Genomic DNA, 27,065 nt, shown 5'->3' on the forward strand with positions numbered 1-27,065 from the left:
TTCCCAGGTCACTTTTTTTTCCCCCTTCTTAAAAAGAGGAACTAGATGAGCAATTCTCCAGCCATAGGCTACAATCCCGCAGTTTAGATTCATTACGTTCTTGCTATGGGGCTTTCAATTTCACGGGTCACTTCCTTTAATATTTTTGGATGGAAATTATCCAAGTCCCCCAGTTTAGTCACCTTAAACTGCTGGAGTTTGGTTTGCAGCTCAAAGAGAGTAACTTCTACCTCCATATTCTCATTCCTGTTGGTGACCCTGCCACTACCGCTAAGTGGTTTATTAGCCTCATTAAAAACTGAGGCAAAGTATTGGTGTGGGTGGTGGGCCACACCTGGACCCTTTAATCTCCGCCCCCAGCCTCAGTGGTCCCACGTCTTTCCTTGTTTTTGCCTTATTTCGATGGCTCTAGAACATTTTATTACTGGTTTTAGCCCTTTGCAAGGTCCGGCTCTGCTGGACTGTTGGCCGTTCTCACTTTATCTCCAGAGGGTCTGACCTCGCAGAGGTAGCGTTGCTGGCTGAGCCAGCCCCTCTTCCATTCCTTGGAGCCTTTCTCCTAATCACCGGCTTGAGATGTTGCTCATCTGTCTTCATCTGCAACCTTCCCTGCACTGCAGGCTGCAGCTAGCTGCTCACCTTGGGCTTGCAGTAATGCCAAGCCTCCTCCACCGTCACACCCTGCACTTCTTGGCTCTAGTCCACGTCCCGCGTTCCCTTAAGTTTGCCCTTCTGAAATCCAGGACCCCGGGGCAGCCCTATTTTTATTTATCCTCCCGTTTAGTTTAAACTGACTTCAGCTCATGCCCCCTCACACCAGGGTTGTCCCCTGCACCCAGTGCGAGCAGGGCCGCGCCCTTCCCCACTCCGCCTCTCACCTGCCATCCCCTGGGCTTGGATCAGCAACGCGGGGGTGAAGCAATGGCTCAGCTCTTGCAGTCAGGAAAAGGGGGGCCCTACTCTTATTAGTAGCGCTGGTCCTCCAGTGCCAGCGGGGCAGTTAGTCTCCCGTAATTCCATGAGTCCCGGCAGTATTTATTGCATTAAAACAGTACCAAGGTCTCTATCCCTGTCCCAAGCCAATGGTGCGGGGCTGTAGCCCACCCCAAGGGGCGCTCGAGTGGCTTTCTTACCCACCGTCATTTTAGCCCAAACAGACTCTTGTCTCTTCCATTCCATCCCATCTAAGCTCTCGTCTTCCTCAGCATTAACACACCAGCCTGCTGCGCCCGCTGGGCCTTTATTCCTGGCTGTGCTGAACTGCACCTGCCCTGCCCTAGCTGTGCTCCAGTCACGAGGAAGGTCCCATCCTGTCTGTTATCCCCCTAGGAGCTGGTGTTGCTTCCTGACCCAGTCGTGCCAGTTGCTCCAGGAGTGTACACACATCTTCCTGGCCCCCATTCCTCGCCTGGTTGGGTACAGTAATTCTACCCTCAGCTTGCATCAGCCCGATCCTGCCTCTTAATGTTAATGCACCTCCCCGCTGCTCTTCCTTGCTCTGTGCTCGGGCGTGGAGAGGACAGGGGCATCTCCCAAGGGGTGAAGGGGGGGCATGGGGCCTGCAGGCACCTGACAACTCCCTGGGCTCGTGCAGCAGGGGTGGGGGGTCTGGCTTGGCCAAAGCCCCACCATCTGTGAGATGCAGCTCCCGGCACTTGGCATAAGGCTGCTCCCAGTCAGAGCTGACGAGCCAGAAAGTCACGGCTGTTTCCACCTCCCCGCAGGGGGCTGGGCTGGGTGAAGTGCAACCTTTATTGCTATGATACAGAACCGCAGCGTCCAGGCCCTGGGGCCACGCAGGCAGCGAGCCGCTGCTGACAGGTGCGGGGGGAGGCTGAGTGCAAAATGTGCTTCTGTCCGGTGAGAGCCAAAGGGCGGAAGGTGGATGGTATTTTTACCCCCCTCCTGCAGCTCTGCAAACAGCGACAGGTCCCCTGGGAGAAGTCTGGGCTGAAGCCCAGCTGCCCCCTGTGGCATTACAGTAGCTGACAGCCACAGCAGGGGTCCCGGCCCAGCTCTGGCCAGGAAGAGGCAGTGGGAACCCCCCGGCGCTGGACGGTAGCCCACAGGCACCGGGGCAGCTGAGCGGTAACAGCTGCTGCCTGTCTGGTGGGGGCCTGTCTGGCCCTTGCTGGGGCCAGGTGAGCACCAGGGCCCCTGCCATCCTCTCCGCAGCCCCCAGGGAAAGGGGTGAAGAAGCAGCAGCCAGCTGGGGGACTGAAAGGGGGGGCTGGCCCCAGGCAGCTGTTCTCCCCACGGCGGGCTGTGGCCGTGCAGGGATTTTAAACACAGCAGTGCCCCCGGCCTCACACTGCCTTGCTCCCAGTGCTGCAGCCTGCGCTGCCCCCCCCAGGAAGGGCTGGGTGCTGCTGCTGCTGGAGCCCCCCCCCACTAGATAACAGGCTGTGGCTTCTAGCCCTAAGCTCTCCCTGCCTGCGGGCCAGCTGAGGAGAGCAGACCAGCAGCCGGGGTCAGGCCAAAAGCGGAAGCAGCCCTGCGAGCAGTGTTCGAAATAACCCCCTAGGCATAACCCACCCCCAAAACCCAGCCACGGCCCCAGCGCTCAGGGCGGCCCAGGCTGGTCACTTTAGGGGCCGGTGAGAGGCAGCATTTTACAAGGGGCTCCAGCCACGCAGGGTGGGATGGGGCCGGTTTTATAGACACCCCCTTTCAGCAATGCAGGCTGCTCCCCCCTCCCCTCGGCCCAGGGGATTCTCGCCCGCCCATGGGCAGCTCCCGTCTCTTCCCTAGGCCTGGCTTGGACCAGCCCCCCATCGCGGACGGCAGCAAGCAGAGCAAAGCGGGGAGGGGCAGAGGGCCACGTCGCTCCAGCCCCTGGCCGTCCGCCTCAGCCGGGCTGCTGCTGCCTAGTCGCTCCCGCGTGCTGCCCGGCCCTCGCCCCGGCTCCCTAGGCGGGCGGCTTGCGGAAGACGCTCCAGGCGTGGAAGCAGCGGGTGAAGGGGTGGGGCTCGTTGCCCTTCCGCACCAGGCGCAGCTTGCGGGGATGCCCGGCCTCCTTGGCGCGCAGGTGCTGGATGTACACCTGGAGGGAGGGGGAGGGATGGTGTCAGGCTGCGAAGGGGGGGGCCTGATCCTAGGGAAGGAAACGGGGGCAGCGGGGGAGCCCTGGGCTGCTGCGTTCCCAGGCTGGGGCTTTCTAGCCTGCCAGCAGTGGCTCTTCCACTGTGCCCGAGCTGCCAGCACTTCAGAGCCTCACCTCACGGCTCAATCCCCCCCCCAGGAAGGGACAGGGAGCCAGCCCCAGGGGCCAGGAGGGGGCACAATCACGTGCCCCAGGCCGCAGCGGGTCTGGGGGCAGAGCTAGGAGCAGATGCTGCAGCGTTTCAAGGGGACATGTTCAAGCTGCCGGAACAGCCCCCAGGACCCCTGTGCAAGGGCAGCAGATGCTCCAGCCTGGGGGGGGGGGGCACTCCCAGAGGTTGCAGTAGCATCACCCCCCCCAGCCCTCCGAGTCCTGCCTTCACAGCCGCTTTCGTTCACGAGCAGGGAAGCTTTCAGAGAGGACACGGCCCCAGGCCCTTACCTGGCAGGCTTTCAAGCTGAGTTTGATTTCCACCTGGCTGGTCTGGGTTCCCACCCACATGTAAACCTGCAGGGAACAAGAGAATTCAGCGTGCGAGCAGCTGCGCCCGCGCCTGGCAGCACGGCCGGACCTGGCTGAGCCTGCCACGCATGGGTCTCACAAGGATCTGGGCCGGGGAGGCCCAGTTGGATGTAGAACAATCACGGGGCTACCGCCCCTTCCCCCCCCTCCACTCTGCACCACTGGGGTCACCCCCACGAGGACAGGGGGCCCCGGGAACTCACCTCCTGGCCGTTGTCCAGCAGCATGATGTCGTCATCCGCCAGGTCGTCCTGGCAGAAATCGGAGCACTTCTCCGAGACGGAGAAATAGCCCTTCTCGTTGGAGCACCTGCAGCAGGAGAGCCAGCCCGCCGTCAGCGAGGGGAGGCGGGGGTGCCCTGCCCCAGGCCAGCCCCGCAGCAGCCAGGCAGCACGTGGGCTGTCCTGGGAGCCAGACTCTGGGACAGCCCCCCCCGTGGCGATGAGTGTGTCAGAGCTCAACCCAGTGCTGGTGAACATTTTCCTCAGTTCCAGAGGTCAGGGCAGAGCTCTCCTGGTACCCACGGGGCAGCGTGTCACAGGGCCTAGGGTCTCCTCCCCCCTTGGCTGGGAGCCGTCGGCCCGGCGGGTGGGAGCGCAAAAGGGCACCTGAAGCCCTGACCGGCCGGGGACCTTTCTAGCCAGTGGATACCTTGCGCGGGGAGACTGCCCCCGCCCTGCAGGGACACACCTGAACAGCCGCGAGTGCTTCATGTAGTCGGCGTCCTCGTCGTAAGGCTTCTGGCCCCCGATGCCCACCCAGAAGAAGTTCTCGGGCTCCTCCCCTTCGTTGATCACCTGGCAGGCAGAGCGGAGAGGTCAGGGCGCCCGCCCACCCGTGTGTTTCAGGAGGGGCGCCTGCAAGCACCACTCACAGCTTCCCGGTACGATCCCACGCCATCTCCTGCCCTGGGGTGCTGGGCGAAGAACCAGGGCCTCCCCATGGACTCAGCCCAGCCTCCAAGATCTTGCTCCTGCACCAAGTGTCCCAGGGTCGTCCCCCCCCTGCCGCCAGCCTTTCGCTCTGACAAGTGACACCAGCAGGTGCTGGCTGGCCCAGCCTGGCACCAAGCGCCGCCCACAGGGGCGCCCGCCCGCCCGGCCTCGGGCCCAGCGCCCCACCTGCTTGCTGTAGGAGTCGTCGAACATGTGGTTCATGATGTCCTCGGCCAGCTTGGCCTCGTCGGGGTCGGCGGCCCGGCCCACCCAGGTGTAGACGATGCCTTGGTTGTCCGTGCTCTCGAACGGTACCTAGGGGAGCGGAGGGCGGGTCAGGGCTGCCGGAGCAGACGGGGAAGCCCGGGCGTGAGGAGGGGAGACGGGGGACAAGCCGCTGGCGTCCCGGTCCACGGGGGACATCGCCCTTGGAGAAGGGCAGGGGAGGCTGCGGCGCTGAGGGGTCAGATCAGCCGGACGCGCCGCAGCTTAACCACCAACCGAGCCCGATTTCTACCAGCCGCTCTCTGCCCCGCCTCATCTGCCCCAGCCTGCCTCTCCTCCTCCCCCTCCATCTGGGGTGAGGACACTCGGGCAACCAGCCCCTTCCAGTCCCCTTGGAGTCCCCTTGGCCACCCTCGCTCCGTGGGGACGGCGGCCAGCCCCGGGGCCGCTCACCTTCAGGATGAAGCAGAACTCGGAGTTCAGCAGGCTGGCGTCGGTGCTGGTCTGGATGCAGCTGCAAGGGACGAGATGAGGGGGAGTTCAGAGCCCTGGATGGCCAGCCGCCCCCCTCCCAATTCAACCCCCACAGGGAGGAGGCTCCGGTGAGCAGAGCAGCTCCTCGCGGGAAAGCCCCTGGCCAGAGGCATCGCCGGGGGGGGGGGGGACATCCCGCCAGTCCCAGGGGTGACCCGGCCTTGGAAGCTCAGCCGGGCAGGGATAGGGAGGTCGAGCCCAGGCACCTTTCCCTGCTGGAGCTCAGGGTTGACAGCCAGGCGTCCTCTCCACCCAGCCGCCGGCACAGCCTGGCCGGCGAGGACAAGCCCGGCTCCGGCGCTCACCGGGTGCAGAGGGCGCTGCCGTTGGTGCGGACGTGGTACAGGCTGGGCTGCAGGTTGGCGTCCTTGGCTTTCCTCTTGCCCTTGTGGATAATGAACTTCCTCTTGAAGTGCGACAGGAACTTGGGGTTCTCCTGCTGCTGGGTCATGCGCACGACCTGGGGGCAAGGGGACAGCGTCGGAGGTGGCCATTCATCCTCGGGGGGGGGGCAGGACCGCAGGACGCGGGCAGCCCCCGTCGAGTGACGGCATGGCCACCTGGCCGGCCCCACGCAAAGCCCATGAGGGCGCCTGCCGGCTCTGAAGGCCAGCGGCCCGTTCCCGCACTGGGAGCCGAACGCCACAGCCGGGAGAAGGGCGGGGAACGTCGCGGCCCTGCTCGCCCGCCACAGGGCGCCCCCCGCAGCAGAGACTAGACTGACTTGGAGGATTTTGCCCAGCTTGTGGTAGGGCCCGTGGGGCTGGATGTAAGGGGGCTCCCTGCCTCTGGCAGGGCAGGTATAGCGCAGGGGCCTTGGGGCGCCCAGTCTGGCCCCTGGGAATGGGGGGGGTGCTCAGGGTGCCCAGGTCGGGGTGCGGCCCGTAGAAGGAGGTAGTATTTTGGGGAGGATGGGGGGTGCTCAGGGTGCCCAGGTCGGGGTGCGGCCCGTGGGGGGGGGTAGTATTTTGGAGGGCGGGGGGTGCTCAGGGTGCCCAGGTCGGGGTGCGGCCCGTGGGGGGGGTAGCATTTTGGGGGGCAGGGGGGCCGCCAGGCTCCCATCTCACCTCCAGCTTGCCCGGGAAGAGGCTCTCGAACTTCTTCTGCAGGCTGAAGGTGAAGGTGAGCCAGCCCATGTTGGAGGCCTCACGCCCCTGCCAGAAGTAGACGATGCACTGGAAATCTTCCTCCGGCTGCTTCTCCTCTTCCTCCTCCTCCTCCTCTTCCTCCCCGCCGCCCGTGCCGCCGCCCTTCTTCTTCCTCTTCTCCGCCTCGTCCTCGTGCTCCACCGGCACCCAGTACCTGCCAGCACAGAGGGGGGGATGCCAGTGACACGGGGAGGGGCAGCCCCAGTCTCCCAGCCCCCCACAACCCAGCGGCCCGGCGGGGAAGGCAGGGGAGGCCGTCACCTGCACAAGAAGACGTAGCAATCCTGCGTGTGGAAATGTCCGAACTCCTCTTCGGGCAGGCGAGCGAATTTCTTGCCCTCCAGGACGAAGCCTTCCATGCCATCCAGGTCCTCGTTCCACTCCTCCATCAGCTGCTCCGCCTGCACCTCGCGCCCAGAGACGCGGGAGACACCGTTAGGAGGACATTGCGCCGGGCAGCAAGCTGGCCTAGTGGTTAGTGCTCTGCAGGGGGGGGCCTAGGGGAACTCCTGAGATGGGAGTGGGGCTGCGGTGACCTGCTCCCACACCCCGCCGCCCCAATAAGGGGAGGTCCAGGGCATGGGGCCAGAGCCCAGCCTCTAGGACTAACATTTCCACTTCGCCAGAGACAGTGGGACCAGTCCTTGCCCTCCCGCACCCGCCCAGGCTTGGCTGCCCCAGAGCCAGTGGGGCCGTGGATCCATGGCTGGTTGGAGGGGGTCCGGGGGCAGGCGAGGAAGCCTAGGGCAGCTGGGTTGGCAGAGAAGGTCCCAGCACATCCCTCCCCAAAGGGCCCAGTTGACTCCCCTGGGGGAGTGAGGGGGGTCTTTCTTTTAACCCCCGCCTCCTACCTCCGTCAGCGCCATGGGGGGCTGGCGGGGCAGAAACAGCGCTGTCAGGTCAGCCTTCATCTGATCCTTCTTCGCGGCGTCCTTCTTCACCTTGCCGGCCAGCCCCTCGGCCTGCAGCACGGTCTCCGCGTTGCGGGTGTAGTCCACCTTCAGCACGTCGTCCCAGTTCTTGAACTTGGACTTGAACACCTGCCACGGGAGGAGAGAGACCCCGGCCCCGGGTGGGGGGAGGTTTCAGCCTCTCCCAGGGGACGCGGCCCCCTCCCTCCCCAGAGGGCAGCTCCCAGCGCGGCTAGACGGGAAGCGAGACGGACGCAGATAGACGGGAAGCGAGACGGACGCAGATCCCCACCCCGCAGAGCGGGCAGCCCGTTCGCCCCTCCACTGGCAGCGGGCCAGACCCCGATTCCCCAGCCCATCCCAGTGCAGCGCCATCGGCCCACGGCGCCCTGCCAGACGGGGAAGCGGTGTAGAAATGCCAGGACCTGGAACGGACAGGGCACGTGCCGCAGAGACCTCCCGCTCCAGCACGTGCCGACGCAGAGCAACGGGCTTCCCCACGCCGGAGTGCCAGGCCCCGGGCAGAGGGCGCGACACCGGGTCCCCCCTGCATGCATGCGCCCCCCACCCTCTGCCAAGCCATCCCTGCGCAGAGGGGGGCGGCCAGGGGCACCCAGGGGCGAGGGCCCAGCGACGGGCGCAGACGCAGCCAGCAGGGATCCGCTCCCAGCGCCCCCGCCCGCCCTCGCACCTGACACTCGGTGCCCTCCAGGTTGCGGATGACCCTGGCGTGCCTGGGCCGGTGCAGCATGTTGCACAGCTCCTGGCCCAGCTTGAGGGCGGCCGCCCGCACCAGGCGCGGGGACTTCCTGCCGATCCAGATGAAGACGTCCGACCAGCAGTCCAGGATGTACACGGCCTTGGTGTCCAGCAGGCTCTGCAGCTGCAGAGCAACCGGCAGGGGAGGAATTGGGACCTGCCGCCAGCCCAGCACCCTTCGGGTAACTCTCCCGCGCGGCCCCAGGCCCTGCCAGCATCCCCCAGCTGGGAGCAGGGCCCCATGCACAGCTCCCCACTCTGATATCCCCCCCCCCACAAAAGGGAGGCACTTTCTGGACTCCCCACCTCCCACGGTGCCGGGGATGGAGACCCAGAGCTCAGCCCCGTGGCTCTCCTGGAAGCTCCTGGGAGCAGGGGCAGAGGGAGGAGGCGGTCGAGAGTACGGCCAGTCTCCCCCAGATCCTCCAGCCACACACACAGCCCCCGTGGCCTTCGTGGGCCCCCCCCGGCGCACAGCCCCGGCCCCAGCCCTGCCCTACCAGTCGCATCTCCGGCAGCAGGTCCACCTTGGGCCGCTTCTGGTGCTCCACGGACAGCTTGTAGTTGATCTGGGGCAGCTCCAGGTAGCCCAGCCCCAGGCCGACCTGAGCCGAGGAGAGAGGAGAGGGGGTGGCCAGCAGGTCAGAGATGAGGCCAAGCTCCCCTGTACCCCGGGGAGGCTGCCCTGGGGGGGCACCCCGGGGTGGGGGCGGGGAGTCTCTACCTTATACAGTTTGGGCTTAGCCGGCTGGAAGTCGTCCGGGACGTTGGCCGTGATCTCCTCGGGCTGCCCCCCAGCACCTCCCAGAACTCGGGGGGCTCCTGGCCCTGGCTCAGCAGCACGATCTCCGCCTTGCCCTTCCGCTCGTTCTTGTTGATCTTCTCGGCGAAGAGCCTGCGCCACGGGGGGGCAGAGAGAGACTCCGGTCAGATCCCAGGCCAGCCGCGCTCCTGGGGGCCCCCCCTGCCGGTGGCGAGCTCCAATGTGGTGTGTGTGGGGGGGTAAAAATCACCCTGCACTCAGCGTCCCCCCCCCATCGGCACAGCCTGGCTCTGTGGCTGCCATGCCCCCCCCGCAGCCGCCCCCCGCCGGCCGGTACCTGGCTTTGGTGGTGCTGCTCAGGGTGGCCTGGCTCCCCCTCCACACGGAGATCTCCAGGCCGTTGTCCAGGAGGAAGACGTCCCCCTCTCTCCCCAGCTGGTAGCTGCTCTGAAGGCCAAGAGCCGGCGCAGGGTGCAGGGGTCCTGCATCCCGCAGCCAGTGTGGTGCAAGAGCCTTCCTGATGGGGGCTCAGTGGCAGAGATGGCCCCCCCAGCTGGTAGCTGCTCTGCCAGTGCGCCCGGCCCACCCCCAGAGAGGCACTGCCCGTCTGCAGCGTGGCCCGGCCCCGCTCCGCACTCACCGGGGGTCCAGCGAAGCAGCCTTCAGCGCCACCGGCTCCAGCTTAATGTTCTTCTTCCCGTAGACGCGATACAGCCTGCAGGGAGGGGCCGAGCGGCAGCGGGTTACCAGAGGGAATCTGCCCCCGCACCCGGCAGCGGCGCACCCCAGGGCACCCTCTCCTGGAGGGGCTGCCACAGCCTCTGCCGCCTGCGCGAACGGCTCCGCACGCAATGGTGGCGCCCCACTGCCCCCCACCCCGGCGCCAATACCTGGTGATGTACTGCGTGTCCTCCACGGTGTAGAAGCCGCTGGCTGTGCCCCCCTCGATGTAGGAGATATCATGGTTGAACACCTAAGGGGGCAGGGATGAGGGGTCAGCTCGGAGCCAGCCAGCCAGCCCCACAGCTCAGGGACAACAGGGGGCTGTTTTTGGCATCCCTCCCGGCAGGGCGAGAACCGGCGGCAGGGGGGCTGGGCGGTCGGTCACGGGGAGCCTCCAGCGGCAAAGCCGACGTCTCCGGCCCCAGGGGCTGGGAGAGATGGGAAAGGGAGGCAGGGGGGATCTGTATGGGACAGGGGTTGTGCGGAGCAGCGGGCAGCCCGAGGGATGGCGGGTGGGTGGGCCTGCACGGAGGAGGAGGAGGAGGAGGAAGAGGAAGGCAGGAGAGTGGCCGGGGCGGTCGAGGGGGGAGGGCACCTGGAGGAATTCGTCGCTCTCGTCCCCCATCTCCTCCCGGATGGTGCGGCCCTCAGCCCCGAGGTAGTTGCGCAGGTTGACGGCGTGGATGGCCGAGCCGGCCTTCTTGTCCAGCGTGGCCTCCTGCCCGATCCAGTAGTAGATCTCCCAGTTCAAGGAGCCGTTGTCGTCCAGGAACGTCTGCGGGGAGACGCCAAGGCGCAGCGCAGTCGGCAGGGCTGGAGGGAGCTGAGTGGGTGGCGGGGTGGGGGAGAACCCAGGGCATTTCCCTGCTCTCTGCGCCACCCAAAGGAGCCCTGGGACGCTCTGCCGGGCAGAGCATGGGGGACACGGCCCGGGGCCAGCATGGGAGAAGCTGGAGCCGATGCAGGGGCATTTGGGGTGAGGGAATCATTCCCTTCTCACTGTCACTTGCCTCGAGGAACCGTGGAGGGGGAAGGGCGTAGCTTGGATTTTGCCCCCGTCTCCCACCCACAGCATTAAACCTCTTCACGGGAAACCCTCTGAAGCTAGGAAGGAGCATGGCGAGAGCAGCAGGCCAGGAGCCCCGGGCGCTATCCCGGAAGCAGCGTGTCCTAGTGGTCAGAGCAGGGTGGGGCTGGTCTCCAGGACTCCTGGGTCCTACTCCCAGCTCTGCCCTGCGTGACCTCAGGCGAGTCACCGCACTGCTCCCCGCCCTCTTTCCCCAGGTGACTCAGGTCCCTGAGTCCGGGGTGTGCTCTAGGTCCCCCCGCAGGCAGGCGTGGCGGCCTGGCGGCGCCCGTACCTTGAGCACGATGTAGCAGTCAGCTTCGTAGAACTTCCCGTTGAGGGCCTCGTCCACCAGGGTGGGCACGAAGTTCTCGATCTGCCAGACGGAGACGCCGGGGATCTGCCCCACGTCCTCGGTGAAGAACTCCGAGTAGTTGAGCTGGGGCTTCTCCAGGCTGTGGTCCCAGCGGCGCGTCTTCAGGTCAGTGTATTTCACGTCCCCGTTCTCCTGTCAGGTGAGGGTGGGGGAAAGACCAGAGGGCGGGTGAGAAGGGGCCTGGCTTCTCTCCAGTCACAGCTGAGATCTTGGGCCACCTTCAACCCCGCAGGGTCCCTAGACGCTGGGGATCTTCCTAGATGCCAACTGGGGCTGGGATCTGACAAAACCCGCGCGCCTGTCCCCGGTAAGCAAGGCTCCTCCGTGGAGCGTGGCCCTTCCAGTCCCGGCTGTGACGCCTATGTTGGGGTGCCACCCTTTCTGGGCCCCCAGCGAGAGAGGCACTGAGCAGCGGCAGCTTCCGTTGGCCTCGGGGGGGGGGAAGGTGGACACCCGTGGGCTGCGGGAGGGAGGTAGCCGAGGTGGAGGAAGGGGTGACACGCGCCCACCGCTTCCTACCTCCAGTTTCTTGTTCTTCTCTTGAGCCACGTCCGACATCCCCTTCAGCACCTGCTTGGCCTGGTCGTCCTGGGCCGAGTCCTTCCGCCGGCGGAGCCGCATCTTGCGGGCCGTGGGGTCCTTCGTGCTGCTGCCTGGGAACGGGGCCAGGGAGGGTGAGAACCGGCAGCCCAGAGATCACCAACACCTGCTCGAGGGCAGGGCGTGGGGCCCTGCTCCACCGGGTGCTCTCAGCCCAAGGAGGGACCGCTCGGCATTGCAGAGACGTGCCGCAGCCTGGCCAAGAGCCGTCTGGGCTCCCTCTACTCTGCTCCCAGTGCCCGGGATTCCCCAGTCCGCCCAGTGCCCCCCCACCAATGAATCACTGGCTCCCCAGGAGCTGAGCTCCCGCTGGATGGGTGCTCCCCCGCTGCCCCTCGGCTCACCAGCTGCGGCTGCTGCGACGGTAGCGGGCGAGGCGCCGGCCAGGCGCAGCTGGTTCTGCAGGGAGAAGTCGATGTTGTACCACTCGGAGGTTTTGTCCACCGGTTTCGGGGGCATCACGAGGTTGGGGTTCTCCCGGACATCCAGGATCTGCAGGGGCAGAGAGGTGAGCTGAACACCCGCCACGAGAGAGACCTGGGCAGCCGGTGGTGGTCGCTCTGCCCCGGAGAGCGCGGGGGGAGGAGGAACCTCCAGTGCCCCCATCAGGATTTAGGGTCAGGGTCTGAAGGTGCCGGACTATGGCTGGGCAGGGCAAACGTGATTCATTTCCCATGTGCTGGGGGCCGGGACGGCCACGCCCTCCACTGCCAACACACAAACCATCTCCAGCAGCGGGCGGGCTGGGGCCCAGGGGCAGCCAGCCCAAGTGCCACTCGGATCAACGTCCGACGTGCTCCGGGTGCCCGTGGGAACGGGCCACCTCACCGCATGCACCTGCCAGCACTGGGGGGAGCAGGGATTTTACACCAGGTGAGACCCAGCAGCAAGATCTCCTCCTGGGCATGCGCTGACCCCACCCTCAGCGTGGCACCGGATCACCAGGCCTGGCCGGGCACCCCAGACTGAATCGCTGGGCGGCAGAGGGTGCAAAGGGCGGCTCCATCATAGCTGCTCCGGTCCAGGGATTTGCCGGGCCAGGGCGAGGGGCAGCATGATCGGCAGAACTCGGTCTGGGGCTAAAACCCCCCGACCCTTCCCCTTTAGTGTCCCAGGCCCAGCCCCTCAATGGGTTTAGGCTTCCAGCTTCCTACCTCTGCGCAACGGGATTATCCCGACCCCGGACGTTAACTCGGGCCACCCCCCCAGCTGGCAAGGGGGCGCAGAGAGCCTTCCCCCTGCCCCAGGTCAGACCCAGCCCGTTCAGGCGTGGTTAGCCTCCGCCTCGCCCTCCACGCGCACGCCAGCCTGTACCCTGCCCGGGGCCCGGGAGATCTGCTCAGCACCAAGGCCTGCGCCCCGGCGGCCTCACCTCGACGTCCGCCAGGAAGTGAACAGCCTCCGGCAGGGTGACCAAGCGGTTCTTGTTCAGCACCAGCTTCTTCAGCTTTGCGCACCTGGCGGGGCGGAGGAGAGGCGAGCAGAGCCTAGCACCTGCACCCGCGTCGGAGCGGAGACACGGGGGGGGGGCGCCGTGCCAGGAGATCGATTACGGCCAGAGAGCCCCGCTCGCGAGCAGGGGAGCCAGATCCCGGCCGGGGAGGAAGGAGGGACGCAGGGTGCAGAGGGGACAGCGCCACGCGGAGGAAGGAGCTGGGTGAGTGACCACGAGACAGCTCAGTTCTTCACGGCAGGGGCTTGGGATGGAGCAGAGTCCCTGGGTTTTCATTCCCGCCGTTGCCCCGGCCCCGCCCGCCCGCCGTCCATCTGTCCTGCCCCACCCTGAGCCTGCAAAGCCCTTCCTCTCTCCTCTCCGCCCCAGACGTGCCCAGGAGGGAGGCAGTGGTGTACTGGGGGTCTCTGGCACCCGGGGGCCAAGGCTGCATTTGTTCCCCCCCCACCCAGGCCTCAGACCCTCCTCCCTCCCCCACGCAGGGCAGGAGGGGTCCCAGATGGTGCCGCCCCCCAGTTGCCCCAGGGATGGGGGTCTGTACCTGCAGACTGGGGGGGGGGGGACACCCCCACTTACCTCCTCCTGCTTGGGGGACCCCCACCCTTACCCGCTGCACGGCACCCGCCTCTCCTACTCCAGCCCTGCAGCCCGGTGCCAGCTCGGGCGGGGCGGCCTCACCCCCCTGGCCTGGGGAGGTGTGGGGGGGAGGGCGCTGGGCGGCCCTGCAGGATGCGCAGGGGGCGGGGGCGCCGCGCAGCAGGACTGATTGTTGCCGGTGCCAAGACCCCGCTGAGGTCCAGCAGGGCTGCAGGCGCCCAGCCCCTTTAGCGGACCGGCAAGTGTTTGGGGGATGGGGGCGATGGGCAGCCGGACGGCACAGGGCACCCCCAGGCCAGGGTGGCGGGCGGGTCGCTGACCTGCACAGGCTTTCGGGGATCAGCTCCAGGTTGTTGTTGGCTGCCATGAACTCCTCCAGGCTGGTCAGTTTGCCGATGCCCGAGGGGATGCCGTCGAAGTCCAGCTTGTTGGAGTTCAGGTAGAGCTTCTTCATCTTGGTCAGCTTGCAGATGGCAGACTGGGAAGGGAGGGAGACGCGCCACAGATCAGGCGGCACCCACGGCCTGGGCCACTGGGCGATGCGGGGGCTACCGTCCAGGGCATCCTACCAGCCGCTGGGGCAAGTCACTTAGCCGCTCCGTGCCTCAGTTTCCCCACTGTACCACGGGGATAACAGCACTGCCCTACCTCCCCGGGGTTCTGTGGGGATAAACCCACTACAGGTTGCGAGGGGCTCTGATGCTAGGGCGATGGGGCCCCTTGGAGGTCCTCAGCTACGTAGCTCGGCCTGAACGGTGAGGACAGCACGGGTCCATTGAGTGTGGGAGGGATGGGACCAGCCCCGTGGGTCTGCAATGCTGCTGTGGCATTCACAGCTCCACAAGCCACACTCCAGTGAGAGCCACCCCGCATCCCACTGAGACCACCCCCTGGGCTTGGCCGCGGGCTCCCCGAGGGCAGCGCGCGGGCGTCTCGGGAGAGGGGGCGCCGTACAGGCAGCGAGGTGAGCTGGTTCCGCGAGAGGTTGAGGGTCTCCAGCTGGGTCCACTGGTCGATGCAGAGGGAGAGCTCGGCGATCTGGTTGCTGCTCAGGTTGAGGCGGCGCAGGCTGGTGAGGGTGTAGAGGCACTCGGGGACTCGGCTCAGCTCATTGCAGGCCAGGTCCACGTCTGGGGGGAGAAGAACGGGGGGCGGAGGGAAGTCTCAAGGCAGCTGGGAGGCAAGTAGGACCCAGGGCTCTGGCCGGGTTGCACCATCACCACAAGTGCACAGACGTGATGCCAGGACAATGCAGCGGGCCCTGCCCCGAACGCGTCCGCTTTCCCGGGGAGGGGACAGGCTGCCCGTCTAACCGCTACGCCCCGTCTGCACCAGCCGGAGCTCGGCCAGTGGGGTCAGGTCTGGGCCAGAGGCAAGGGGGCCATTTCGGAGGCGACCGCCGCCCGGGACGGCTGCCTCGGTCATCCTCGCCACGGCTCGTCCCGCCCAGCGCCGCGGGCGACAGCGGCAACGTCGCGGCTCGTGGTCGCAAGAGGAACCTCGCCAGGCGGCTGTCCCGGTGCCCGCTGGGACTGCAGGGGCATTACAGGGAGCAGGGGCTGCTGGGTAATTTCCCCAGGCACAAGGCACTGCATTGTGGGAGCGAGGGAGGAGTGGCTGGACCGGGGAAGATGCAACGGTCGTGGGTCCCCAGCAGGGAAGACGCCGTTGCAGAGGACGGGTTCAGCCAGCCCAGAGATAAAGGCCTGGCCCTGGGAGATGCACCCGGCCAGCCCCGCCACCGCTTGCACAGAGCTGGGCGCAGCTACGGCGCGTGGCCACGCGGCGCCATGCAGGCGGGCGTGGGACACTTCCCCAAGGCTGCAGGCCCAAAGCCGCAGGCTCTGCCATCTCGCTGGACCGGCCCCGGCGCACGGCAGCTGCCGGAAGGAGGCCTGGAGAGATGCTGTTTCCCCGTGCGCCCCCAGCCTCCGGCACGAACCCCCCGGCAGCTCACCTGCGAGATTGGCCAGGCTCTCCAGGCTGGTGGGCAGGTTGCTCTGAGTGCGCTGCGTGTTCCGTAGGTGCAGAGTCTGCAGAGCCGTCATCGCCGGCAGCTGCCTTTACATTTAAAAAGACGGAGGGAAGCAGTGAGGGGTGGGGTGGATCCAGCCAGCGCCGGGGCCGGCCCAGCTCTCCAATCCACAGTCCTGCTGGCTCAGGGTTGGGACAGGCTGGCACGGGGCGGGGGACAGGACCTGGGCCTGCCATAGCTAGGCAGAGAGAAGACCCGTCTTTAGGGCTGGTCTGATATAAAGAAGCTGGTCTGATATAAAGACTTACGGGCCTTATCCAAAGCCTAGGGACGGCAGTGGGGGGAGGTTTCCACTGACGTCACGTCTGGTTCAGGCTGGCCATGTCCCTTCCAAAGGGGCCCGCCAGGCTGGGTTCTCGGGCGTTTCTTGGGGTTGTTTTTCGGCGGCTGCTTTCCCTCCCCAGTCTGGTGCAGCTGGAAACCAGTCAAGAAACCCGACCCCCCTGCCTGGCCAAGATTCTTCCCAGCCAGGCCCAGGAGAGTGGCTAGAAGAGAAGTTGGCCGGACCAAGGTGACCTCTCCTGGTCCCGCATCCCACCCCCTACCGGAGCCGGCAGGCCCTGGGCAGCGCAGCACGGCACCCGTCTACCTGAGCTGGGCGTGCAGCAGAGGGTTGTTGTTGAGGACCAAGGTCTGCAGGTGCCCCAGCCGCCTCATCTGCGGGGGCAGGCTGTCCAGCTGGTTCTCGCTCAGGTCCAGGTACAGCAGGTCCGTCAGGTTGATGAAGAGCTGGTTGGGGATGCTGTCGATGCTGGAGAGGAAAGACGAGCCGCGCCATGTTTACCCGCCAGGAGAGGGGGTAGGGCCATGCTGCCACCAGATGTGTCCTCAGCATGTGTAGACGCACCCGGGCTGGCTTTGATCTTCAGCCAGCGACGCAGCATGGGCCAGCTGATTGAGAACAGACCCAGCCTGGCCTGCTGCAGCTTCACTGCCCGGGTGCCGGGAACTCGCGCAGGTACGTCTACACATGCTGCAGTCACACACAAGCTCAGCTCCCAGATCTCCACCCAGGGAGACAGCAGAGCAACCCAGGCCTGGCTGGGGGCACGATCCTAGCCGAGATGCAAAGAAGGGGGATCTTCTGGGTTCTGACAGGGCCGCAGAGGACGCCCTGGGCCGAGGAGGGAGAAAACGCAGGACGGAGGCGGGAAGGCGTTACCGAGTCGCACGGGACGAGCGCACCTCTCCCAGGGGGCTTGTTTGGAACCAGACACGTCGTGACCTTCACCAGCCGCTCGGAGCGGCCCTCGCGTCAGTTCCACCTCCCTTCTCTCACACGGCGCCAGCCCCCAGGCCTCCCCGAGAGCCGCAGATGGGGCTGGGGAAAGCCAGGCTGGATGAACCGGGTGTCCCCGGGGGTGTGCCCAGTGGGTGCCCCCGCCCGTGCAGCATTCAGAGCCGTGGCCGGAGCCCCGGATCGGCCGGACTCACCTGTTGTGGCTGAGGTTGAGCACCAGCATGTTCCTGGCGTTCTCGAGCTCCCGGGGACACTCCGTGAGCTGGTTGTAGCTCAGGTCCTGGGGGAGGGGAAGCGAGAGAGCGGTCAGGAAACTCCTCGATCCCAGCAGACACGGAATGACCCACCCAGCAACCGCCTCCCCCCCCCGGCGCGGCCGAAATCAGCCCCCTCCCACCACCACAAAGATCTTCCGGGCCACCGTGCTAACCAGCAAAGCCTGAGGGCAAACACGTGCCCTGGATCGTGTGCGTAACGCAGCTACCACGGCTGCACCTGCCTCCGAGCACGTGGCCCTGGAACCTCCCTGCTGGAAAACTCAACCCTAAGGGCCTCGGGAAGTCCGGTTTCCAGGCCCCCGCCCCCAGCATTACTCCTCAGCTCAGATTCCAGCTCCGGGGACGGGCACCCAGCTCCCACTGATTTCACTGCCTGCCCCACTGCTATGGGGGCATCCAAAGCCTCCTGCCTTGATAAACGCTCCGCGGTGTGTGCTCCCTGCCAAGGCAATCACAGGGCGTCGCGGACGTTGTGGCTGGCCTGCATCGCTTTCCTGCAGAGGGGCAGCAGCGCCACTAACGCAGTTGGCAGCTGCCAGGTACAAGGCAGAGGGGGACGGGGACGACTCACGCCCAGCGGGGTTTTGGTGCGGCACGGTAAAACGTGGGCTGTTTACTTATTTCTCAGCCAGATCATGGTGCTCAAAAAAGAAAAGATTCGGAATCCCCAAAGATATTCCTGAGCAGACTAGAACAGCTTTAAAATGGGGACCAATGTAGAGTCAAACAGGCTCTTATGGTAAAGTGTATTACGGTGAGCAGAGGTCAAGCTGGGCATTACCATAATAGACACAATAAATACCTAAGGTCCCAAGCAGGATCTGGGCTCCATCGTGCTAGGTGCTGTACGGACACAAAGGAAGAGCCCTGCCCCGAAGTTAACAGCATGTGCCTTTAAAAAGAGGATCTAATAACGAAGCTATTGAAGCGCACATAGCTGGCCGCACGCTTGGCAAAGGACCCTATCGACAACAGCCAGGTTTTACTATTAAGGGCTGGGACGGTCAAACCTGCCGAAGGAAGTTACACTCCCAGTTCCCACGGAGAGCCAATGGGAGTTAGGCACTTTTTAAAAGTCTCACCCGTAGTTCATAGGGCGGTGCCTTTACATCCAGGAAGCTCAAACTTCAAGTCACACTTTGTAGCCAGGGTACATTTGTAGAGTTAACCAAGGATTAAGAGATGTTATAAGCCCGTTGCAAACAAATACGCTATAGGTGGGCTTGGACAGATTCGGTTTTTACTGGAACGTGTCGGTAAATGTCGGTTTCACTCCATACACCGGCACATAAATTGCCAGAAAAATATTTCCATCGATAATAATCAAAATGTACAGATAGGCAAAGTCAGGAAAACATTGCTTGAGAACTTAGCGTTTGACTGAAGGAGATTTACTTTATATATATATATATATATATATATATATATATATATTTAGTTTATATATTTCTTGACGTCTGATGTTGACAATTTGTGTTTTAACGGTTGTAAAGTTTTAACGTTCTGAACCTCAGTGTCTCCTGTCTTTAAATAATTACTGTCTGACACCCCCCAGGATTTCACACAACTGTGAACATTTACACTGATAGAAATCTAAAAAATGCTTCAAAGCAAACGCTGATTATTATCCATTGAAACTGTAAAATAAATATAAACCAAATGCTGCCACGCCTAGCTAGGGGTAGTTATAAGCACATCAGTAGGTGGACTTAGAGTCAGTTCTAAGCCATAGTTTATAAGCAACCTTTTGTGCAACTGGATTTTAACAACTGATAAGCCACTTATTACAACACTGTATAGCGTTAAACCTCTTATGAATGTGCCCTTAATACAAAGCGTGACCCAAAGCAATTCAGAGAGATGGGTACAATCCCCGTTTAAACAGCGGCACAGACTGGCGAAGGGACTTGCCAGAGGTCACACAGCACATCAGTGGCACAGCCATGAATTGAACCCAGGAGTCTGAGCTCTCATCCTTTTCTCTGATCACTAGACAGTGCTGCCTCTCTTTTGGGTTGACTGGACACGCTGGTTTATGGTTCCCTTCTCCTCCCCGCTGCTGCCGTTGGCATCTCTCTGCACTGATTGGGTTCGGCGAGCGAGGAAGGACCCAGCCTGAACAGGCAGCACATACCAGCACTGAGAGGTCATCCAGCTTGAAAATGTCGTCAGGAACTCCTGAATTCTTCAGGCTGTTCGCCCGAGCCACGATTGCCTTAAAAGGGGAAGAGAGATTTACAACCGCGGCTCCAGAGGCAGACAGGGCCTGGTCCTTCGCAGGCCCGACTCAGCAGCTGCACCGGAGCTGGGGGAAGAGACTGGCCAGACATGAGCAGGCCCCGCTGGGCCCAGAGGAGGGGGATTAGCAGAAGGGGGGCAGCCTGGGGAAGGCTTGCTGGGCTGGCATGCAGCTGGAGGGTTAACGGGGAGAGAGGAGGAGAAGCTGGCTGGGATCGGAGGAGAGAGCAGAAAATCCCCTGCCAGAGGGAAGGGAAGCATGGGTTGGGAGAGGGCGGATACTCTCAGCCACCAGTGATCTCCTCCCACCCACCACCAAACAGAGCCACGGTCCCAGCCGGTCAGCTGCCAGCAGTGCCTGGGGGGGTGAAGAGCATCCAGCTTCCCCACCCCCACCGCCCAGAGAAAGGCACCAGCTCCCACCCCCACCCGGGAAGAGTCCCAGGCTACACAGCCCGGCGGGCCACCAGCTCACCGGGGTTTCCAAGCCGGACGGCCCCGCCGGGGTTGACCGGGGGGCGGCTGGATCTAAACGCTTGTTTCTCTCTCCCACTTGAGCTGAAGAACCCAGGCACCGTAGCGCCACGGCTGCCCAGACTCACCCACTACGCATGGACTAGGCCTGTCTTCACGGGAGTTACACAAGCCAGCCCACGGCTCCCCTGGGCTTCACCCCGGCGCAAGGGGCAGCCCCAAGCAGCTTCGCTGCATCAGGCACTCCTCCAGTCCCCCAGCAAGGGCTATAGTCCCCGTTTGGTAGAGGGGGAAACTGAGGCACGGGGCGGTGAAGGGCTCCGCCCCGCAGCCCTCATTCAAGGGAGAGCTCCCATTTGAGTGAGCGATGGCTGCAGGGTGGGCCTCCAAGTGACATGGGTACACAACGAGTGGGGGGCAGAGCCGGGGACAGACCCCAGGGGACCTGACCCCCAGCCTCCAGCTCTGACCCCTAGCCTAGAAGCCAGTGCCCCTCTCCCCTGGTGGAGGGAGGGGAGACACTGGGTCGTTCGAACCATTCAGCACCAGCAACCCCTGGTGCCAGCCCCTTGAAGGAGCAGCTGCCAGGAAGCCGCCCCCCTGGGTTACGGCACAGCAAGCGGTTCAGGAAGTTACCAAAGCATAGCGCAGCATTTGGCCTCACCCGCTTCCCGGGGAGGCAGGGGTGGGGGGTTGGGGCGTGGGTTGGATCTTTGGAGGCAAAGCTCTCCGTCAGCGTTTGCAGCGGGTCCAAAACGTTTCCTGACCAAAGCGTGGCGAGAATCCGGCTACACCGCAGCCCATCCCTCCTCCCCTGCGCGAGATGGACCAGCCGCAGCAGCTGTTCCCAGGCACAGGGGAGGCACTGGCACTCGCTCCTGGAATTGCAATCTGGAGAGGCCCCCGCTCACCAGAGAGGCACCCCGAGATGCCTGCAGGCAGGACAAGCTGCTAATTACAGACAAGAGCAGCCCCGAGCCCGAAGCAGCGCTGGTGCATTTCCACTCAGCTGGAGAATTCAACCTCTGGAGCTGAGAGAGTTTCTGAGAGGAGCTCAGAAGCCCCTGACTTCCATCGGCCCAGCTGTCCTGGCTGGGCCCAGGCGTGGCAGGGGAGCCTGGGCTCCCAATCTGGGATCCAGCCGTGGCTGGTGTTTCTATCCGCAGGCCGGCTGTCGAGTGCCTGCAGAGACACGCTGTCTCCGGGAGCAGCAGGGTGCGTGGGTGACCGGGGGACACAGCGTAGGTTACTCACCCTGAGGCAGGGAAGGTCGGTGAGCTCGCCGTGGAGCGTGGTGAGGTTGTTGTGACTCACAGACAGATGCTCCTGTTTGGAAACGGAAGAACAAACGCCTGGTTGCAAACGCCGCGAAAAGAAATCACGGCACCACTGGGCCATTTGCTGTCACCACCCAGCTGGAGCCGTCTGCCCCCTCCTCCGTCCTGTGGGGTCTTGGCTCTTTAGACTGCCCACCTCTTCGGGGCAGGGACTGTCTGCTACTGGCTTTGTACGGCACCTAGTGCAGTGGGACCCCATTCCTGGCTAGCCCTAAGCCGTCCCTCACGCTCACTGCCGCCTAGCCAGCGTCTTGGTGCTACCAAAGGAAAATAAAAGATCATCCCACCAGGAGCTAGAGCACCAGACTATGCTCCGAATACAGGCAGGATTCTTCATTCGAGTCCCCACCACGACAGCTTATTTTGTCCAACCTTGCTTTTTTTACAGGCCCTAGACCCCACGAGGCAGGCTGAGGCTACAGAAGAGTTTCCAGAGTTTGTTTTTATTATTCCAATGGGAGCTGGGACTCATTTTAAAAAAATAACATTCTCTCTGCTTTTGCAACCAGCACATTGCAGCATTTTGCTAGAGCGACAGGGTGGCCTCAATAGGACGCAGGAGACCCAGGTTCTTTCAATTCCCTGCTATTCCACAGACTTCCTGGCAGTCTTGGGCACAACACAGTCTCTGTGCTTCATTTCACCATACCCCTGATCACCAGCGGTGTGAGGATAAATCCATTCAAAGATTGTGAGGGGGTAAGATAAGTGCCTTGGATAGAGACAGCACCTCCTTTACAAGCTCTCTGAGATCTATGGATGAGAGGCACTATTTAAAAACTAGCCATAGAGACAGAGACAGCACATGGGAACCTCAAAGTGAAATTGACTATAAACTGCACTGAAATTGACTGAACTATGTTAGTTTGATTCCAAACAGAAATCAAAGGATTGGCGAATCTATGGTTTAAAGACATTCGCTCAGCTTCAATCAGCGAAAGCTTCCCTCTTGCAAATAGTTACAAGCAAGTTTAACGTGACTGTGTGTAAACACATTGAGATTCCAGAGACTATTCTCACGAGTGAGGTCAGGCATGCACAGGGTTGCACGACTAATGTCGAAGGCAGCATCAGTCCCAGAGGTAATGAGATTTACTGGGGGCTTGGTTATAAAGGAGAGTTTTAACTGGACAGTTTTCCATTCAAGATGATCTGAAAAGAAAAAGTAAAAATGGGGACTTGAGCCCATTTTTTGTTTCTTTATAATGTAGCAAGGAGGTTTGTTTGCCGGCACCATTAGATATTCAGATCTTGTCTATTCTGGAAGACTTTATGGCAACTGGGGAACCAGTAAAGGTATGACACAGATGCCCCGATTGGAAGGCGAGAAGGAACCATTAGGATTATCTTGTCTGAGGTTATACTGTCTAACACAGGCCACACAACACCTCAGAGCAGTTCCCGCATCAAGCCCATAACTTCTGATTGAGCTACAGATCTTTTAGAAAGACGCCCAGTCTGGATTTAAAAGCCTTCAAGTGATGGTGAATCCACCACATTCCTCTGATCACAAGAAAGTGAACGCCAAGTGGCCGAGGAAGAAAAAGACTATGCAGCGCCTAGCGCAAGAGGACTCCACTCCTGGTTTCATTCCAACATCTAATGACCACTCTGGCTAAAGTACGCCTTTGTTCAAGTTCCAACACCTCAACCCCCTCGATTAAGTTGCGAGGGATCACAATACGCATCTCCCGAGACTCCCAAGAGGTCCTGCAGGAAAACCAGGGAGAAGCAGTCCTGACATTCCTGACCTTTCTAAGGTGGGGGGAGATTTAAAGAACTTTCAAGACCCAAGCCCAGTTTTTAAAGCTCCTTTCCAGGTCATCCTTAAAGACAGAGAGTGTGTATGCAAACACATGCTGCAATGCGCGGCGCGGGAGACAGCGTGGCCTAGCAGACAGAACCCCAGATCAAGCCGCAAGGGTTTTATTCCTGGCTTGGCCATTGGCCTGCTGGGTGAGCTTGGGCAAGTCCCGGCACTGCCCGGTGCCTCAGTTTCCCCAGCTGTGAAATGGCGATAATCACACTGAGCTGCTTTGCAATGGAATGGAAAGCACTGTTTAAGGACTAAGGATGATGGTAGGAGCAGCTTGCAGGCGGGTTTACCTGCCCCCTACGCTTTCCCTTTGAAGCCTGCTGGCTCTGCGCGCTGGCTCTCAATGGACCCATGCTGTCCCCGGTCTTCTACTCACACGCCCTCCCAAAAGGCCTGCCTCCCAAGAGAAGCCTCAAAGAGGGCCGGTGGGTTTTTGCACAGCAAGCCGCTCTTACCAGTTTCTGGAGGGACGCGAGCTCCTCCGGCAGGTAGCACAGACCCGTCCTGTTCAGCTTCAGCCATCGCAAGCTGGTCATGGACTTCACGTGGTCAGGAAAATAGCCACCCTGAGAAGAGAGGGGGAGAGAAAGAGTCGTTCCACGGCGCCCAGCGGGTACTGCCAGGTTTCTCATCCAGCGGAGATGAAATGGTTAGACCCTGTGTTCTCAACACCCGCCACCGCGCCCCAGGGGTGAAACCAGCCCCGGCAACTTTCCCAGCCTGCCCGTTAAAGGCGCCAATGGCACAGGCTGTTCTGCCAGCACGCAACTTACTGTAGCAAAGCCCCCAGGGAAATGCACTCGGGCGTCACACTTACCGCCACAGACACAGCCGGACAGGACTCCGAGCCCCTGCGAGGGCTCTCAGCCCTGGCACCGCCCCCCCACCCCAACAACATCCTGCAGCCCTCCCTATAGGAATCTCACCCTGTGACCTTCCACCCCAACAACGGCCTCCCTCCTGCGGGGTTCTCGATCCTGCCCCTCCACCACCCTGCTTATGATTGATTTCCTGGCTCACGCAGCCCAGGATCGCTGCCCTCTTAGCTCAGAGCATTGCCTCATCCATGGGTTTTAGAGAAAGGATCTAAAGGCAGGCATGGGCCTAGGCCGACTCTACCGTCGGCTACATGTGCCCTGCTTGGATAAGCCCTGGAAACTGACACAGAGGAGGGTAACGTCCCCACAGGAGAGCATGAATGGAGCAACGGTGAGGCAGGTTATGCAAGATGAGGGGGTTGGGCGTGCTGCCACCACTGTCAGGAAGAAGATGGGCTTCCTAAAAAACAACCCAGCCCCCGGAGACCCATCGAGGGGGGAAGAAGGACAGGCGCACACACGCAATGAAAAGCCTTTCCAAAGTACAAAATCCTTAACCCAGACCACGCAACTGCGTCGAGCAGGTTTCGCAGCGACAGGCGGAGGCCCCGACCCTGCCAGCCAGGAGAGACCCCTGCCCCCACCCCTGATTATATCAACGGGCAGACCACCTGCATGGAGCAGCTGGCCAGATCAGGGCCTCGGTGGGTATTATTTTGTTTGACGCAGGTAAGCCCATGCTAGAAAGTGGAGGGATCAGCTGTTCAGGGAAAGGAAAGACCCTGAATTTTAATCTCAGAGGAGGTAAAGTCTCTGCGTACCCCATCAGATGCTGGCAAAGGTGACGGGCATGGGCCAGCGTGACCTCATATCTGCCAGGCCTGGTTCGAGTTTCATGCAGGGTAGGAACCCGTATCAATGTCGCACGCGGGGTCATGCCAGGGGACAAGATCCTTATCAGCATGGTCGGATTATGCACGCACAAAATATCAATCATGTCACAGCGCCGGGGCAAAGCCGGGCGAGCCAGCTCAGTCTCCGTACACAAGCAAAATCACCCATGGCCAAGTGCCAGGAATGGACCCAGGGAAAACAAGGCTGACTTGCGAGGGTAGCCAGAGGATAACCAGGATACCCCTGGTCGGAGCTGAGGCAGGGGAAATATAACTCTGGAGACCAGCATTCCCCAGGAGGAAGTGCGATCTAGGGGTTAGAGCAGAGGACTGGGCACAACAGCACCTGGGTTCTGTTCCCAGCTCTGCCGGCGTGACCTTGGGCGTTCCATCTCTCTAGGGTGCATTTTACTCCTCTAAAAAACAGGGATAATACTTGTCCCGCCCTCACGGGGCTCACAAGGACGCTTAAATCGTCTCAGTGCGGGGAGCCCTGGATTAAAAACGCTTGACAGGTGCTAAATGTGATCGAGGCGGCACAGACCGTAATCAAACATCACAACACCGAGCGCTTCCCGGCCACAGACGGACAATGGCACCCATTCATATCCCCCCGCCCCGCCCTGGAAAGGGGCCTCGGAAATTGCCAGGCACCTCTGGCAACTAAACGCCCTCTCACAACAATCGTAGTGGCACAAACAGCCCAAATCCTGCCTGCAGGACAAAACCCACTTTCTGGGAGCCTGATCTCCAGGCCCACACTGCAGCCACCAGGGTGAGCAACTGTCTAAAATTAGCCATGCAGGAAGCAGGCAGGGCCTAGACTCTGGGAGTTGCCCAACCACTTCCCTGCCTGTCTCCCAGCCCTGGGCTTTGCCCACAGGCCAGCCCCCCCAACTGAACTCCCCTCTGCCCCACCAGGGCCCAGCTGAAGGGGGGCCCTGAGTTACCTTGAAGTCATTCCCACTCAGATCCACCCCCCTGATAAAGGGGAGCACTCCAGTGGCTGCCATGTCGCCTCTGTCAGCAGCAGCAGCTGCAATGCTGCCAGGAGTGGGGCCGGCTCTTCCAGGGTGTGTTACACTGACACACAGCCCAGAGGAAGCAGGGGCTGGCCCTGTGCACACTACAGCCAAGCTTGGTGGAGGCCGCCTCTCCCTCTTTTAACCCCTTCCTCGACGGAGGTGCTACACACGCTTCCCAGGCCCAGGGGAGGTTTGCTGTGAAGCACACACCCGTGAGAAGGGATTTGCAGTGGCCTGTCTCAGGCAGGGACACATTTTGGCGTGAATCCCCCTTTATTTGGTCCCAGGGGGGAGGAGGGGAACCTTGTCCCATTCAGTTCCAGAGGGGTGGCCGTGTTAGTCTGCATACAGCAAAAACAACCAGAGTCCTGTAGCACCTTAAAGAAAAACACATTTAATTTTTGCAGGCGGCCCACGAAAGCTTCTGCCTGCAGAAATTACACGTGTTAGTCTGTAAAGTGCGACAGGACGCTGGTTGTTTTTGTCCCATTTAGCTGGCTTTGCGTACCCTCCTTTATCCCGCGCCGCCCTGTCACAGGGCCATGGATGCTAAGGATGCGACCTTACTGTTTTGCTGTGTGATGTGGGGAGTTGGCAGCGATCCGTGAAAGAGAGGGGACGTGTTTGTGAAGATACTGGGACTACTGATAGGAAAATAATGGAATCACAGAAGATGAGGGTTGGAAGGGACCTCAGGAGGTCACCAACTCCAACCCCCTGCTCAAAGCAGGACCAACCCCGGCTAAACCATCCCAGCCAGGGCTAGCAGATCTCAAAGCACTTTACAGACAAGATATCCTTATGCCCATTTCACAGATGGAGAAACTGAGGCAAAGAGAGGGAAGGGGCTTTCCTAACATCGCCCAGTTGGGACTAGAACCTCGATCCCTGGAATCCCAGGCCAGTCTATTCCACTTTTTAACATCCACACAGAGCAAGTAGAGCTTCAACCTCTAAGGTCTCACCTGGCGTAGCTGTGCTCACTAACTTCAGTGTATTTAATTGTCTGCACAACACCCTGGCAGTCTTTGTGTGCAGGAGACAGGTTATTAATATTAATTAACAAATACAAATGAATAATAAGATGATGCTAATTGTCTCATCATGCTGCCCTGCCCCTCCTTATCCATCTTACGGCCTCTTCTCTAATAGTCAATGGTAAGCTCTTTGGGGCAGGGGCTCTCTTTTGTTTTCTG

General features: G+C 61.9%; 1 protein-coding gene across 1 annotated transcript; it reads right to left on the reverse strand.

The window, feature by feature from the left end:
• Positions 1-1,643: 1,643 nt before the first annotated feature.
• Positions 1,644-25,904, reverse strand: FLII (FLII actin remodeling protein). Its single transcript, XM_067534248.1, is given in 31 exon segments — positions 1,644-3,043; positions 3,545-3,610; positions 3,829-3,934; positions 4,316-4,422; positions 4,747-4,875; positions 5,239-5,299; positions 5,625-5,779; positions 6,387-6,621; positions 6,729-6,868; positions 7,319-7,507; positions 8,070-8,261; positions 8,638-8,742; positions 8,862-8,926; positions 8,929-9,032; positions 9,238-9,342; positions 9,541-9,615; positions 9,791-9,873; positions 10,219-10,398; positions 10,985-11,197; positions 11,585-11,718; positions 12,010-12,157; positions 13,038-13,122; positions 14,036-14,193; positions 14,670-14,845; positions 15,673-15,776; positions 16,340-16,501; positions 17,185-17,270; positions 19,403-19,483; positions 21,235-21,306; positions 23,589-23,699; positions 25,795-25,904. Coding segments are annotated over 31 exon segments (3,825 nt in total). The 5' UTR covers positions 25,858-25,904; the 3' UTR covers positions 1,644-2,908.
• Positions 25,905-27,065: the final 1,161 nt, after the last annotated feature.

Source organism: Emydura macquarii, unplaced genomic scaffold, assembly GCF_026122565.2.
Source record: "Emydura macquarii macquarii isolate MOO-44397 ecotype Brisbane River unplaced genomic scaffold, CSIRO-AGI_Emac_v2 contig_3390, whole genome shotgun sequence".
Lineage (NCBI taxonomy): Eukaryota > Metazoa > Chordata > Testudines > Chelidae > Emydura > Emydura macquarii.